This window comes from Pinus tabuliformis, chromosome X (genome assembly GCF_031772625.1).
Source record: "Pinus tabuliformis cultivar Carrire ecotype Pingquan chromosome X, CPIR1, whole genome shotgun sequence".
In the NCBI taxonomy this organism is placed as follows: domain Eukaryota; kingdom Viridiplantae; phylum Streptophyta; class Pinopsida; order Pinales; family Pinaceae; genus Pinus; species Pinus tabuliformis.
Window position 1 is genome coordinate 1,356,025,874 of NC_142308.1, and position 15,549 is coordinate 1,356,041,422.

The 15,549-nt window shown below is 38.0% G+C and overlaps 2 protein-coding genes and 2 pseudogenes across 2 annotated transcripts; all 4 read left to right on the forward strand.

Moving 5' to 3' along the window:
- The first annotated feature begins 4,405 nt into the window (after window positions 1-4,405).
- On the forward strand, window positions 4,406-5,029 carry LOC149145116 (pectinesterase inhibitor 9-like). The gene has a single exon (XM_089448766.1). It carries the CDS (start codon window positions 4,406-4,408, stop codon window positions 5,027-5,029), a length of 624 nt encoding a protein of 207 aa, XP_089304892.1.
- Window positions 5,030-6,565: 1,536 nt separating this feature from the next.
- Window positions 6,566-7,504, forward strand: LOC149145117 (pentatricopeptide repeat-containing protein At2g13600 pseudogene; annotated as a pseudogene).
- A 389-nt stretch (window positions 7,505-7,893) lies between these two features.
- LOC149145118 (pentatricopeptide repeat-containing protein At2g13600 pseudogene) lies at window positions 7,894-8,832 on the forward strand (annotated as a pseudogene).
- A 789-nt stretch (window positions 8,833-9,621) lies between these two features.
- On the forward strand, window positions 9,622-12,612 carry LOC149145119 (TMV resistance protein N-like). Its single transcript, XM_089446364.1, has 4 exons — window positions 9,622-10,545; window positions 10,619-10,812; window positions 10,907-12,002; window positions 12,122-12,612. The coding sequence occupies exons 2-3, from the start codon at window positions 10,682-10,684 to the stop codon at window positions 11,424-11,426; spliced, it is 651 nt and encodes a 216-aa protein (XP_089302490.1). The 5' UTR covers window positions 9,622-10,545; window positions 10,619-10,681; the 3' UTR covers window positions 11,427-12,002; window positions 12,122-12,612.
- Window positions 12,613-15,549: the final 2,937 nt, after the last annotated feature.

The window sequence follows — 15,549 nt, forward strand, 5'->3', positions numbered from 1 at the left end:
GAAAGAAGTAGACATTCCCAAGACTGCTTTCCGAACTCATGAAGGCCATTATGAATTCTTGGTCATGCCATTTGGTCTCTGTAATGCTCCATCCACTTTTCAGAGCCTCATGAATCACCTGCTCAAACCATATCTCAGAAAATTTGTCCTCGTTTTCTTTGATGACATTCTCATCTACAGCCTCACCTCAGAAAAACATCTTTAGCATGTAGACTTGCTCTTGCAACTACTCCGGAAGCATAAATTATTTCTCAAATTGTCCAAGTGCTCTTTTGACATGGAAGAAGTCGAGTATTTGGGCCACATTGTGGATCATGAAGGTATTAGGGTGGATCCCAAAAAGATCCAGGCAATGCAGGATTAGCCCCAACCAAAGACCTTTAAGAGTTTGAGGGGATTCTTGGGTCTCACAGGCTACTATCGCAAATTTATCCGCAATTATGGTCGCATTGCTAGACCTCTCACTAACCTTATCAAGAAAAATCCATCGCTATGGACTGATGAAGCACAACAAGCGTTTATGGCTCTTAAACAGACCATGTGTTCCACTCCTGTATTGGCACTACCCGACTTCACCAAATCTTTTGTGATTGAAGGTGATGCTTTGGGCACGAGTATTGGGGCTGTCTTAATGCGGGAAGGTCAACCCTTGGCTTTCACCAATCAACAACTAAGTGGGAAACATCTGGGACAATCTACCTATGAGAAGGAGATGATGGCCATGTTGCATGTAGTAGATACCTGGTGACCATACTTATTGGGGCAGCGTTTCCAAACCTGCACTGATCATGAAAGCCTCAAATATTTTTTGAAGCAACGTCTATCATTTCCCCAACAAAATAAATGGCTGGCTAAAATGTTGGGATATGATTATCAGATAATTTACAAGAAAGGGCGTGAAAATGTAGTAGCGGATGCTTTATCATGCCAATTTGAGGATGAAAACACCCTGTTATCAATCTATCTTCCCATTCTAGATTGGATTGAAGAAGCCCGCAAGGAATGGTTTGCACATTCCTCTCTCTCCCAAATCATTAATAACTTGAGAGAAGATCCTAATTCCACAATGAGATACTCATAGAAGGATGAGATTCTTCGCTACAAGGATAAAGTAGTGATATCGCCAACATCCACCCTAAAAACAAACATTTTGGCAGAGTTGTGCTCATCTCCCACTGCAGGCCATGCAAGCTTTCAGAAGACTTATGCTCGCACTCGTCATTCCTTCTTTTGGACAGGCATGAAAACTGACATTCTTACTTTTGTAGCTGAATGTGATGTGTGTCAACGCCACAAAGGAGAAACAGTCAAGTCCTGAGGCACCTTACAACCATTGCCCATCCCTGCCTCAATCTGGATGGATGTTTCTATGGATTTCATTACTGGTCTTCTGAAGTTAGGCAACAAGTCAGTCATCATCCTGGTTGTGGACAAACATTCTAAATATGCTCATTTTTCCACCCTACCCCTCCCATTTACCCCCACTTTGGTGGCCCAAGCTTTCATGGACTAGATCTTCAAACTGCATGGCATGCCCACTTCCATTGTGTCTGATCGTGACTTGACCTTCACTAGTCACTTTTGGCAAGAACTTTTCAAGCTACAAGGAATCTAACTCCTACTAAGTACTTCCTATCATCCCCAAACTTATGGTCAAACTGAAGCAGTCAGCGAATGTTTGGAGACCTACCTAAGGTGCTTCACTTCCGAAAAGCAACATCAATGGGTACAGTGGTTACCTTTAGCTGAATGGTGGTATAATACTAATTATCATGCCACCACCAAGATGACTCCAGATGAAGCAGTGTATGGTCAACTACCACCTTCACCTACTTCTTACATCCCTAGATGCTCTAAGGTGCAAGCAGTGAATCAACTCCTACAGAACCATGCAACCATGCTAGCCCGTCTCAAAGATAATCTCCATCATGCTCAGAATCACATGAAGCAACAGGTAGACCAACATCATTCAGAGCGCACATTTCAAGAAGGGGATTAGGTATTCTTGAGGCTACAACCATACAAGAAAAAATCACTCAAAGACAAGGGTTGTCAGAAATTAGCTCCAAAATTCTATGAACCTTATCAAATACTTTAGTGCATTAGAGAAGTAGCCTACAAGCTAGCCTTGCCACCAACTGCAAAAATCCATCCCGTCTTCCATGTATCATGCCTCAAGAAAGTGGTGGGGAACAATTGCAAAATTCAAACCAGTCTACTTGAATTGGATGAAGAGTGTTCACTCTAGCTCCAACTTGAACAGGTCCTCCACACACGAGAATGACATCTGCAAGGCCGCACGATCAAGGAAGTCCTCGTCAAGTGAAAAGACACCTCTCCAAAAGATGCGACATGGGAACCAGCCGCTATTCTTCAGAAGTTTTCACAACTTCAGCCTTGAGGACAAGGTTGTTTTTATAGGGGAGGGCATGTTAGGGTCCAAACCTAACCCCCTTATTTATGTAATAGGGTCGAGTCATAGTTATAGTTAGTTAAAGAGTCACTAAAGCCCATATTAATAATTGTAAGTGGTTGACCCGCATTTAAAGAAAGGGACCACAGTTAGTTGCAAATGGGCCATGTTATTAGATAGATGGTATTGAGAGAACCATGGTACTAACACATGGTATTGCATATATGAATACTATATAAAGGATAGAGACTCCCCTTTGAGGAGCGTCGTGTCTTATTTTGTAATCAAGCTCTGATATGTTGGAGGTTTCCCCCTCGAAGAAGCAAGTGAACATTGCTTTCATCTCTGAATAATAAAATACTTCTTGTTATTTCTCATTTTGTTCTGTGTTCTGGGTTGTATTTCTTCGTATATTTCATATTCTGGGATCTTCTCGCGGGTCAAGAGCATAACAATGAGTTCCTAATTTCCTTAGTTTTAGTGGTGGTATTTTTTATATGACTTGTCAATGTAGTTGAAGGAGTAAATATTTTTGCTAGAAAATTATTATTGAGGTGGGAACAAGTATCTTGGTAGAGAAGGCATTTTTGGCATAAAAGTTAAGAGGATTCATATTGGATTTAATACTACAAATTTTGGTTGCATTAAGATTACTAGAGGGTATTGAATCTATTTCTGCATCCAAAAACAATGATTTCATTAATTCAAAATTATGACAAATTATATTTAGATAATAATAAATAAAAAACTACTAGTTAGAGCATATTGTTTGCTTCTTTTACATTCTCACAATGACATTTTATTTATTTAAAATTATTGTACTCTAATTATTAATATAAAAAATAATTAATTAAAAATGTAAAATATATTCAATAATAATAATAATATATTGACTATGAGGTTATTATGATTATGAAACTTTATAAAAGATTTCTATAAACATTTTATATAAAGAGATCCATTTTAAACCTACATCATGGAGAGGGATAAAATTTATAAAGGTGTAATTTTTTTTTTCCATTTAACTACACTTTAAGAAATTTAAGAAATTAAATAGTTATCAATACATGATAAAATCCAAAGTTAAGATGATTTATTTTTTAATTATTATCACATACATACTACCTATTTATTTATTTGGATGAGACAACATCTCCCATAGGAAACTTTGACATGTGAAATACCTCGGCCTTGTACGACATAAAGTCTTTGCAGAGTCCACGTATAAAAATGGATAGGAGCTTGATAGTGTGATCATCTATCCTATTGTGTTTTCTTGAGAACTTGGCATGACCACTTCCAGTTTGATCCCACGGACTAAAACCCCTTGTGTGATTTGTCCATTGGCCCACGGTATTTGATTTGGAGAGATTGTGTCCACTTTGAACATATCAAATAAATTCATTCCAATAATAAAATAAAACCCAATATCTATATAATTAAAAAAATAAAATCTAATATTAAGTGAACGAAAATTAGTTTCATAAACTATAAATATACAACCCACAACTAAATATTTAAAATTTTCAAAATACAATCCACAACAAAATATTTAAAATTTTATATAATTAAATTAAATTACTAAGAGAACACTAAATCCGACCAAAAGATTTAATTTAAAAATATATATCTTAACATCGTGGGAATGAAAACATCGAACAAATGAACCCTCCCCAAAAATATATATCTTAATATCGTGGGAATGAAAACATCGAACAAATGAACCCTCCCCCAAAAATCGGCAATCCTCCGGGACAGTATGGCGTAATGGCTATTTGACCATTTCCAGAGGCGCGCGAAGTCGGCTATATATGGGCGTTAAAGCGCGTCTGCCCACTTACAGTTACAACTCTCTTCCGTCCCTGCGTTCGCCTTGGGTGCTTTTCGTTTCTGTTTCTCTGTTTTTGTATTGTATTGCCATCATCTCTGGTTCTCTGCTTTTGTATTGTATTGCCATCATCTCTGGTTCTCTGTTTTTTGTATTGTATTTCCATGGAATCACGCGGCGCTGCAACTTGTTTAATTATCCTAGTCTCTGCTGCGATAATGGCTTCAGCTACGACGGATCAGGAGGTGAATCGCCAGCACAGCGACACCAACATCGTTGAATTTATCAAATCGTCGTGCAACGTGACCCGGTATCCGCAGCTCTGTGTTTCATCGCTCTCTCCATACGCGGTATCTCTGGATCCCAGGCTGAGCGACCTGGTAAAGGTGGCCATGAACGTGAGCCTGCTTAACGCCCGCAATGTTTCCGTTTGGGCAGCCGACATGGAAAAGAGAGGCGTCAAGATGAGCGAAAGAGAAGGAGCGGCGCTGCACGATTGTATTCAGAATTTCGTGGACGCCGTTGACGAGATTCAGAAATCTTTGACGGAGATGGAGCAGCTGAGGCGCAACACCTTCCACTCTCAAGTGAACGACATGCAGACGTTTATGAGCGCCGCCTCCGCCGACCAAGACTCCTGCCTCGGCGGATTTGAGGATGTGAAGGCGCAGGGGAGGGTTCACGCGATGGTGAGGTTGGTGGTGCAGAATGAGTCAGAGTTGATCAGCAACGCTCTAGCTCTCCTTAACGCATTCGCTGCCACCGGAAATAATGCTATCCATGCCTGAACCCCAAAACAGCTGTGTGGCCCTACTCTACTAAATAAATAAATGATATGTACTCCACAAATTTTATTATTGTCTATTCATAGTTTTTCTGCCTTATGGGTTTTTTTACTTTAAATGGTGGATCATGGCCTATTAGCGCCAGTGTTAGAATTTGAACAGCTTTATTTTATCTTAAAGCTTTTGTTTTAGAAATGGAAAAACAACAGTTGTATTATGAAGCATAAATAATAAAATAATCTTATTGCAAAAGCAGTGTGGCCGTCTTCACTTAGTACTCTCCTCTACTCTACTAAATAAATAATATGTACTCCGCAATTTTTATTAATGTCTATTTATAGTTTTTTTCCTTTAAATGATGGATCATGGTAGAGTAGACAACACCATTTTATTTTAAAGTTTTATGTTTTAGAAATTTAAAATTAACAGTTAATAGTAGTAAGTATAAATAATAAAATTAATGTTTTTGTTGTAAAAATAGTGATACAGTTTTCGAAGTGATGAAGTAATGGAGTTACACTAATTCATCCTTCCATCCTTTAGTGACTCGGTTAAATTTTGCATCCCGCGTTTGAATAATAAGCTTCTGTTAAATTGACGAGTAACGGTCTAGCTTTCTGTTGAAAAAAAGCTCAACGTTCCAACTCTTCATAACGCATTCACTGCCACCCAAGTAATCATGGTAAAATACAAACACATGATGAACTTCAAAACGGCTAAGTGGTCATCATGCCTCTTCAAGGCACCGATTGCTCCGCTAAATATGTACTCAACAATGTTGAATCAAATATATTTTTAGTTTTCCTGCGCGAGCTCACTCTTAACGACCCCCGAAGGAGTAAGTATATGTTTTAAAATGTTCTATATTTCTTTGGTTGATTGCGGTATACTAAGGTATTATCACACTTTCAACAGCTTTAGCCGAGTCTGTTGCGCTTTTACTATGAATAATGATAACCGCCACTATCTTGAGTTGTCGAGGGGAGTTGTTCTTGCTTGCGAAGGGTGAGCTAGGTCTATAAGCTGATTGCTGATTCTCTGAGCTGCTATCTAGGTCTATTTATGCGAAGTTGAAACTTTGTCTGATCAGACGAATGCTGTGGCATATACAGCCAACGTGGGAATTCTACCAAATGGTTTTGAGGAGTAAAAGGATGACGTTCGTTTCCACCATACCCAACATGGGATTTCTACCAAATGGTTTTGAGTAAAAGGATCACGATCTTTCCCACCATAGCAAAATCTGGTCATCGCATTTGGACTCTGGACTTTATAACATGTTCAGTTCTCCTAAGACAGTCGTACATGTACAGAAGAACCTTTTTAAGTTCTAGTCATTGTCACTCTGCTATGAAGTCCATGCCCAAGCTTCTTATGCATGAGATTGTCGTGAGGGATGCTCATTGTTTCTATTGTTTCAACAAGAAACTGTGTTCTTGTAGAGATAGTTGTGGATGTCTCGAGCATTGAGTGAATGAACCCTGAGTTAGTGAAAAAAGAAAAACCCAGTAAAACAAGCCATAAGCATTGGTTTGCATAATGACCAAGCTTATGCATGTTGGAAAATCTTGCACTGGTGAAGATGGGCAGTGTTCCACTGTGGATTACGACTTGCCTGCATGTTCAGCTTTGGCAGCTCTGGAACGAGGCAGTGAAGCCCATGAAGTAGTAATTAGAAGTGGGTTTCATTCTGATGTGCTTGTGGGAAATACCCTTGTAGGCATGTATGCAAAATGTGGGAGCACAGAAGATGCACGCAAGGTGTTTAACAGAATGCGCCAACAAGACACTGCTTCCTGGTCTGCAATGATTGTAGGGTATGCAATAAATGGATGTGCCAAGGAGTCCCTGGAACTCTTTGAACAAATGCAATTCACTGGCATAAAGCCTGACCGTGTTACTTTTGTGGGTGTTTTGTCTGCTTGCTGCCATGCAGGGTTAGTGGACGAGGGAAGGCAATACTTTGATGTCATGACTCGATTTTATCACATTACTCCTGCAATGGAGCACTATGGCTGTATGATAGACCTTCTTGGCCGGGCAGGGTGCTTGGATGAGGCAAACGACCTTATTAACAAAATGGCATTTAAACCGGATGCTGACATGTGGGGTTCGTTTCTCAGTGCCTGCAGAACGCATAACAATATAGACCTCGGAGAAAAGGCAGCACAACACCTTATTGAGCTGAATCCCCAAAATCCAGCACCGTATGTACTGTTGTCAAACATCTATGCAGCAGCTGGTAGGTGGGATGACATTGGCAGTGTGCGGAACAGGATGAAAGAAAGGAAGGTGAAAAAGAAACCCGGTTGCAGTTGGATTGTTATTAACAAACAGGTCCATGCTTTCCTCGTAGGGGGATAGACTACTCCCACAAAGAGAAACAATTTATGCGAAGTTGAAACTTTGTCTGATCAGATGAATGCTGTGGCATATACAGCCAACGTGGGAATTCTACCAAATGGTTTTGAGGAGTAAAAGGATGACGTTCGTTTCCACCATACCCAACATGGGATTTCTACCAAATGGTTTTGAGTAAAAGGATCACGATCTTTCCCACCATAGCAAAATCTGGTCATCGCATTTGGACTCTGGACTTTATAACATGTTCAGTTCTCCTAAGACAGTCGTACATGTACAGAAGAACCCTTCTAAGTTCTAGTCATTGTCACTCTGCTATGAAGTCCATGCCCAAGCTTCTTATGCAGGAGATTGTCGTGAGGGATGCTCATTGTTTCTATTGTTTCAACAAGAAACTGTGTTCTTGTAGAGATAGTTGTGGATGTCTCGAGCATTGAGTGAATGAACCCTGAGTTAGTGAAAAAAGAAAAACCCAGTAAAACAAGCCATAAGCATTGGTTTGCATAATGACCAAGCTTATGCATGTTGGCAAATCTTGCACTGGTGAAGATGGGCAGTGTTCCACTGTGGATTACGACTTGCCTGCATGTTCAGCTTTGGCAGCTCTGGAACGAGGCAGTGAAGCCCATGAAGTAGTAATTAGAAGTGGGTTTCATTCTGATGTGCTTGTGGGAAATACCCTTGTAGGCATGTATGCAAAATGTGGGAGCACAGAAGATGCACGCAAGGTGTTTAACAGAATGCGCCAACAAGACACTGCTTCCTGGTCTGCAATGATTGTAGGGTATGCAATAAATGGATGTGCCAAGGAGTCCCTGGAACTCTTTGAACAAATGCAATTCACTGGCATAAAGCCTGACCGTGTTACTTTTGTGGGTGTTTTGTCTGCTTGCTGCCATGCAGGGTTAGTGGACGAGGGAAGGCAATACTTTGATGTCATGACTCGATTTTATCACATTACTCCTGCAATGGAGCACTATGGCTGTATGATAGACCTTCTTGGCCGGGCAGGGTGCTTGGATGAGGCAAACGACCTTATTAACAAAATGCCATTTAAACCGGATGCTGACATGTGGGGTTCGTTTCTCAGTGCCTGCAGAACGCATAACAATATAGACCTCGGAGAAAAGGCAGCACAACACCTTATTGAGCTGAATCCCCAAAATCCAGCACCGTATGTACTGTTGTCAAACATCTATGCAGCAGCTGGTAGGTGGGATGACATTGGCAGTGTGCGGAACAGGATGAAAGAAAGGAAGGTGAAAAAGAAACCCGGTTGCAGTTGGATTGTTATTAACAAACAGGTCCATGCTTTCCTCGTAGGGGGATAGACTACTCCCACAAAGAGAAACAATTTATGCGAAGTTGAAACTTTGTCTGATCAGATGAATGCTGTGGCATATACAGCCAACGTGGGAATTCTACCAAATGGTTTTGAGGAGTAAAAGGATGACGTTCGTTTCCACCATACCCAACATGGGATTTCTACCAAATGGTTTTGAGTAAAAGGATCACGATCTTTCCCACCATAGCAAAATCTGGTCATCGCATTTGGACTCTGGACTTTATAACATGTTCAGTTCTCCTAAGACAGTCGTACATGTACAGAAGAACCTTTTTAAGTTCTAGTCATTGTCACTCTGCTATGAAGTCCATGCCCAAGCTTCTTATGCAGGAGATTGTCGTGAGGGATGCTCATTGTTTCTATTGTTTCAACAAGAAACTGTGTTCTTGTAGAGATAGTTGTGGATGTCTCGAGCATTGAGTGAATGAACCCTGAGTTAGTGAAAAAAGAAAAACCCAGTAAAACAAGCCATAAGCATTGGTTTGCATAATGACCAAGCTTATGCATGTTGGCAAATCTTGCACTGGTGAAGATGGGCAGTGTTCCACTGTGGATTACGACTTGCCTACTAATCAAGCTTATTTACGTAATCAATTATGATTGGTAGCCATGGAATAGCCGTTAAATTTTGGTTGCATGATGACCAAGCTTATATATGTTGGCAATCTTGCATTGGTGATGATGAGCAGTGTTCCTCTGCGGATTATGACTTTCCTACCAATCAAGCTTATCTATATTCTCTATCATGGATGTGTAGCCAAGGAATAGGTGTTATATTTTCTATTTAATATATGTAGCATTTCAATGTCCAGAACATATTTTCACTTTACCATTGTGTTATCAGAGTTATGAAGCACGGTTAAATTGACAGGAAGATACGTACTCATAGGTTGGGAGAACCAGAGAACCATTCTTTTATGATATTTATGTAACATGGATAAATAAACAGGTAACTATATATTTAGAGAGCTCTATGAGCAAATTTTGGGGATGGCAAACTAAAATTCACCAACATGGAAGTACCATTGCAGTAGTAAAACATGCAATTGGATAATGACAAGAAGCCAAAGATGGTGATGTTTGTAGCAAAGACAAAGGGCGCTATTACATGTAGGGATTTGGAGATTTGGATTCAAAGCCAACTTCCAAATTAATAAAGCTTTTGGTATAGGGAATTTTTTATAATGTACTTATATTTCGGATCTGTTATGTATGTGGGTGTAAATAAACAGTTTTTGATTGTATTTGAAGATAGAATAAATCCGTAATTGTATAAATGTATTGATAGATAAATAATTGATAGAATGATGAATACTACAATGAGGGCGCTCGTTATAAATATCTAAGTCGGGTGTTCTTCCACTAATATCTAAGTCGGGTGTTCTTCCACTAATGGACATATTTTTTTAATAAGACATATTTCATCTAAGTAATTAACTATTTATTATGTTTACGCCGTAAGGCGTTCCCATCTGAAATGGACTCCCCCAGCTGCCCCCGTGTCTTATTGTTCACCCTTAGATGGATGGTGTTAGACGATTGAACGAATTTCGATCGTTGATCGAAAACTAAAATAAAACTGAAATAAAAAAACGGGGAGAAAAGGGGCAGGTAAAGCGGTTCGGTATGACTCGAGTCCCTTCATTGTGCGGGTTCGCATGGCATTTGCTAGGTATCGATTACCAGTTCGCGGAAGAGAATCTCAGAGCTAAGAGCGAGCTGCTCCTGAAATCGAACCCTGTTCGCAAGAATTCCCAAAGATCCATATGACCGAGCCATTGCTCGTTTCTGGGCTGCCTTTGTAGACGATAAGGTAATTTAGTTCATTCTTACTGTTATTCCAATCTTTTATAATGTTAATCCTTGTGATCTACGGATCAGGACAGATGACAGGCAACATGGACTATTGGGTCAAATCTTGAGATTTATTGGTTGCGCGGCGGGCAACAATGGAGTCTATGGTAAAGCCTTGCGAGGTCATGAAAAGAAAAGGAGATACCCACAACAAAGAATTGCAGATTGGAAAAAAGCATTGCTTGAGGTTTCACACTTGCGGTTTGGAGCTAAAGGCATATTATGGGTAAGAACTTTTAGTCTCTGTGTCCCTAATAGTTTGATTGTATTGATAAACGAAGTTTTTCGCACTCACGTTTGGTTTTACTGTGAATAACCAGCGACGAAGGCAAACTCCTGGAGAACGTAGTTCAATTGGTGGAAGAAAAAATTAGAAAGCCTCAACTGTTTGTAGCTGAATATCCAACTGGTTTGGACGAAAAGCTACAAGATTTTGAGAAAACAGTGATGCTGCAGCAGCGACCCAGCGTGGAGACCAAGGTTGTGGGGATTGTGGGTTCTGGTGGTGTAGGGAAGACAACCTTGGCATTAGAGTTCTTTAACCGCAACAGGTCAGCCTACCGTGGATCTTGTTTTTTGGAAGATGTGAGAGCCGAAACTTCTTTAATTTCTGTGCAAAATAAACTCCTCCAAGGCTTGACTTCAGGGGATCTGGCAGTTAGTAACATTGTTGAAGGTAAATCAGAGCTTTCTCATCGTCTCTTGGGTTATAAAGCCCTCATAATTTTGGATGATATCAATGATTCCAGGCAGTTAAAAGCATTATTTTCACCTCTTAAAGATATTCTTAGTTCCGATAGCTTAATCCTACTTACATCTCGCAATAGGGATTTTCTTTAAACCAACGGAGTCTCGTTGATTTACAAGCTGTCAGGCCTCGACAGAGAACAGTCACAAAGGCTTTTCTGCATGCATGCCTTTCAGGAGCCTAAACCCCGTGCGGGATTTGAAGAAGTGGTTGCAAAGTTTTTGGATGCGTGTGATGGATTGCCATTGTCTCTCAGAGTGCTAGGGTCTCATCTTTATAAACAATATTTAGAGTATTGGGAAGCCCAATTGCTGAAATTATCGGGTTTAGTACTTCCCCCCGAAATACAAAACAGTCTTAGGATTAGTTACGACAGTCTCGACACCCAGGAAAGAGAGATATTCTTAGATATTGCCTGTTTCTTCATAGAAGAAGATAAAGATCTGGCCATAAGCATATGGGACGGATCTGGTTGGGGAGGAAAGCTGAATCTGCAGAACCTAGAGTACAAGTGTATTCTGGAGATCGACTGTCAAAACCGTATAAAAATGCACAATCACCTCAGAGACTTGGGCAGAGATTTCGCTGATAGAGAACTTCCGAGATGTCATCGTCGTCTTTGGCGCCCCACTGACGGCCTTTTTCGTAATGCGGTTATACAACCAAATGTACGTGTTTGAATCAAAATGTTAGTTCTGAAAATTTTACAAGTTATATATTGTTAATACTGTTTGGATTTACGAGTAAGTCCATATTGTTTTCTAACAGTTTTCAGATAATAATTCAGGTGCGCGGGATAAACAGGGTTCAAGGAATACCTGACCAGTCGTTCCACAACTCTTTGCAGCCTTATGTTGATATGAGCACGTTGCACCTATTGAGGGCCGAAGGTAATTGTTTGAGAAGCATATCCGAGTTTCTGAAACAAGCGGATCAGCTTCTATGGCTTTGCTGGAGTAAGTGTCCAGACACTTCCCTGCCTTCTTGTCTTCGAATTCGGAATTTGAGAGCTTTACAAATGACCGGTGGCGAATTGGAAACATGGTGCCATAGTGAAAGTGTGGTAAAGAATGCTTCTTTTTTTCCCCTTTTTGGTTGTTGTCCAGAATACTCAAAATTTACGGTTGCTAATTTTGTAGATGTATTATTAAATTAAATTGAAAAAGGTTCAAAGATAAGAGAGAAAAAATGTAGCCCCAGGGGCATTTCAATTCGTTAATAAGTTTGTTGAAACAACACAGATTCAGATTCAAATCCCCTATAGTGAGTCGTTTAGGGCTTGAACCCAAGAAGCAACAGGCTGCTTTTTGGCTTGAACCCAAGAAGCAACAGGCTGCTAGTACAAAAAGAAAGAAAGAAACAGATAAAAAAAATGTATATGCATCTGAAAATTTTTTGCTTGCCAACAAGTTTTTAATGTATCTCTCCGATACTGTAGCTGTCATTCCGCTGTTCAATGTGCGTTGATTAGGAATGTAATAGAAACCATAATGAAAAGGAAGCTTTGGTATAGAATGTAATAGAAACCAGAATGAAATGCAATTAATTTTTTGGAAAGATCCTTTATACCTAGTATAAAGTGTTGCATAAAATACAAAATTTGTAAAAAGTGTTGCATAAAATACAAAACTTGTAAAGAGTAATTTTATACGGGACCTTGCTGCATTTTGGAAAACAATCCGGAATGTGAATGGTTCTGGGCTTCAAATTCTGTTGTTGGTTCAATATTATGAGTTATCTCGGAACCAATTTTTTTTAAATAAAAAACGCCATTTTTTTAAAATAAAAAACGCTTCTGTATTAATAAAAATAAAAAAAACAGATAGTAAATATAACATATTTCTTGATTACAGGTGGCTTCCACAGCATTCATTACCTCGAAAAAAAAAGTGAGGTCTCGGCTTGCTTGACATCGCATTGGGTGGTTTGTCAGTGATTGTCAGTGATTATCAAAGGCTACCGATAGCGTTTTAATAGATCCAGAGAAAATGCCATTGCTGAGCGCATGGATTGATCGATTCTATAAATCCGATGGACTGAAAGAAGTAATCCCTGATTTTGCCAAGCTGCCGGAATTTATGTCCACTAGGAGAGCCAGTATGATCACCGCCTACAGCTAAATAGGGCAAACTTAGCACAGACAGAGGTTGTATTTGTTAAAGTACATTAAATTTAGGTAGTCGAGTCAAGTTAAATTTAGAAAGTAGCCAGATCCAGCCAATCTGGCAGAATGTATATCCATTAGGAGAGCGAATCTTTTGGGTATGATATCACCACCTACTGCAAATTAGGGCGAACTATGCCGGCCTTATAAATGGAGGACAAGCAGAGAGATTTTATTTAAGATGAGTTTATCACCTACGTCAAGAAGTAAGATCACCCAGTAAGTTATTATAATTAAATCCAAATAGTGAAGGGAATAGTGATAATAATCAGAATAGTGGAAGTAGTCAATCAAGATCTAGGATGCCAAACAAATCAATCAAAAGTTTCATAGTGTGGAACTACGTAGAGAATGGTAATGGACGTTGATCCTTCTATGCGAATTACGTTCTTTCACTGTGTTGGATCGGAGGATCCCAAACAAAATATTTTTGTATGTGAGAAAGTTTGGAATGTTAAATAGGTACTAGATGAATAGAAAAAGGTGGCACAATTGTATACCACTATTATACCACATGTTAACATGGTACATGAAATTAAAGAACATTGTGCCAGGAGGGAGAGGTAGAGGATTATGGGAGATCAAGAAAGCAAAGGAGTTTCGAAAAAAAACCAAAGTCTAGTGTATCACATAGGTCAAGGAGATTGAGCAGTACGTTAGTGAGTCAATATGGGATTAAAACCATACATTCAAAGAATTATTAGAATTATTATCATTTCCAATTCCTAGTGTGTTGCATAGAGAATCATTCATTGTAATTTCATTTCCCAATATACATGTTTTGTGGAGAACCTACATTAACTTAGTACATTGGAACTTAATTATTTAGATCCTCCTGGTGGCAATCTAATTATCATATGTACCATTTCCATGGATAAATCATGTGATTGATGTGACGTTATTAATTCTAAATGTAACTAAAGTGAATTGTAATGCACTCATGTGTATTTAAGTCAAGATTGAGTATATGAAAAATAATCATGTGATTGATGTGATGTTATTAATTCTAAATGTAACTAAAGTGAACTGTAATGCACTCATGTGTATTTAAGTCAAGATTGAGTATATGAAAAATTTAAGGGTCATGTATTAAATACTAATAAAAGAATTTGTTGTGGAAAAATGGCATTGCCACAGTAATATAAATCATAGCAAAGATCTTCATTCATATATATATAGATATAACAAGTATGTACTATAGAGATTTATTTATCTCAATGATAACTTGAGATTCTTCTGTATGTAAATGAAAAATTAATAGATCAATTTAATCTTAATTTTGAGAGAATTGATTATTTTTAATAATGAAATATTTTTTGATTATTTTTAATAATGAAATATTTTTTGATTATTTTTAATAATGAATTTTTTTTTTATTATTTTTAATAATGATTTTTTTTTAATTATTTTTAATAATGAAATATTTTTTTATGATATTATTTTTAATAATGAAATATTTTTTTATGATATTATTTTAAATTAAAATTTAAATCAAATTTATATTTTCATAATATATATTTTTATGCATAAGAGGTTGAAATAAAAATATTTTAATTAAAATAGAAATTAAAATATTTTTTTATTACTATTTTTTTTATTAATATTTATAGATATTCTATTTAAATTTCATATTAACATTAAAATAATTATACATGTTTAATTATTTTATTATTTATATAGAATTATGAAGGAATTATATATTTCTTTTATATTAGGTTATAAAAAAATATATTTCAATACAATAAATAGTTAAAAGAATTAATTAATCTACTTCTCTCTTATCAAATAATGTAAAGTTAGTTAAAAGAATTAATTAATCATTTTCAATAAAATATCTACTTTCCACTTCCTCTGGGTGCGTTAATTGGAAATTATCTATTCGAAACTCTGGGTGAAAGAGAAGAGCTTTTTAGCTCTGCACAGATGGTTTATTGGTTTTAATCCGCTTCGTTGCGCGCCCCAAAACAATTACATTTGGCCAAAATTGCCTGGCCTGCCTCTTGAACTGTGGACCAAAGAATCTATGGAAAAAATAGGAAATGCTATTGGGC

Coding starts and splice junctions, on each gene's coding strand:
- LOC149145116 (XM_089448766.1), top strand. CDS start 4,406: ATGGAATCACGCGGCGCTGCAACTTGTTTAATTATCCTAGTCTCTGCT.
- LOC149145119 (XM_089446364.1), top strand. CDS start 10,682: ATGGAGTCTATGGTAAAGCCTTGCGAGGTCATGAAAAGAAAAGGAGAT. Junction 10,813..10,906: donor GAGCTAAAGGCATATTATGG/GTAAGAACTTTT, acceptor GTGAATAACCAG/CGACGAAGGCAAACTCCTGG.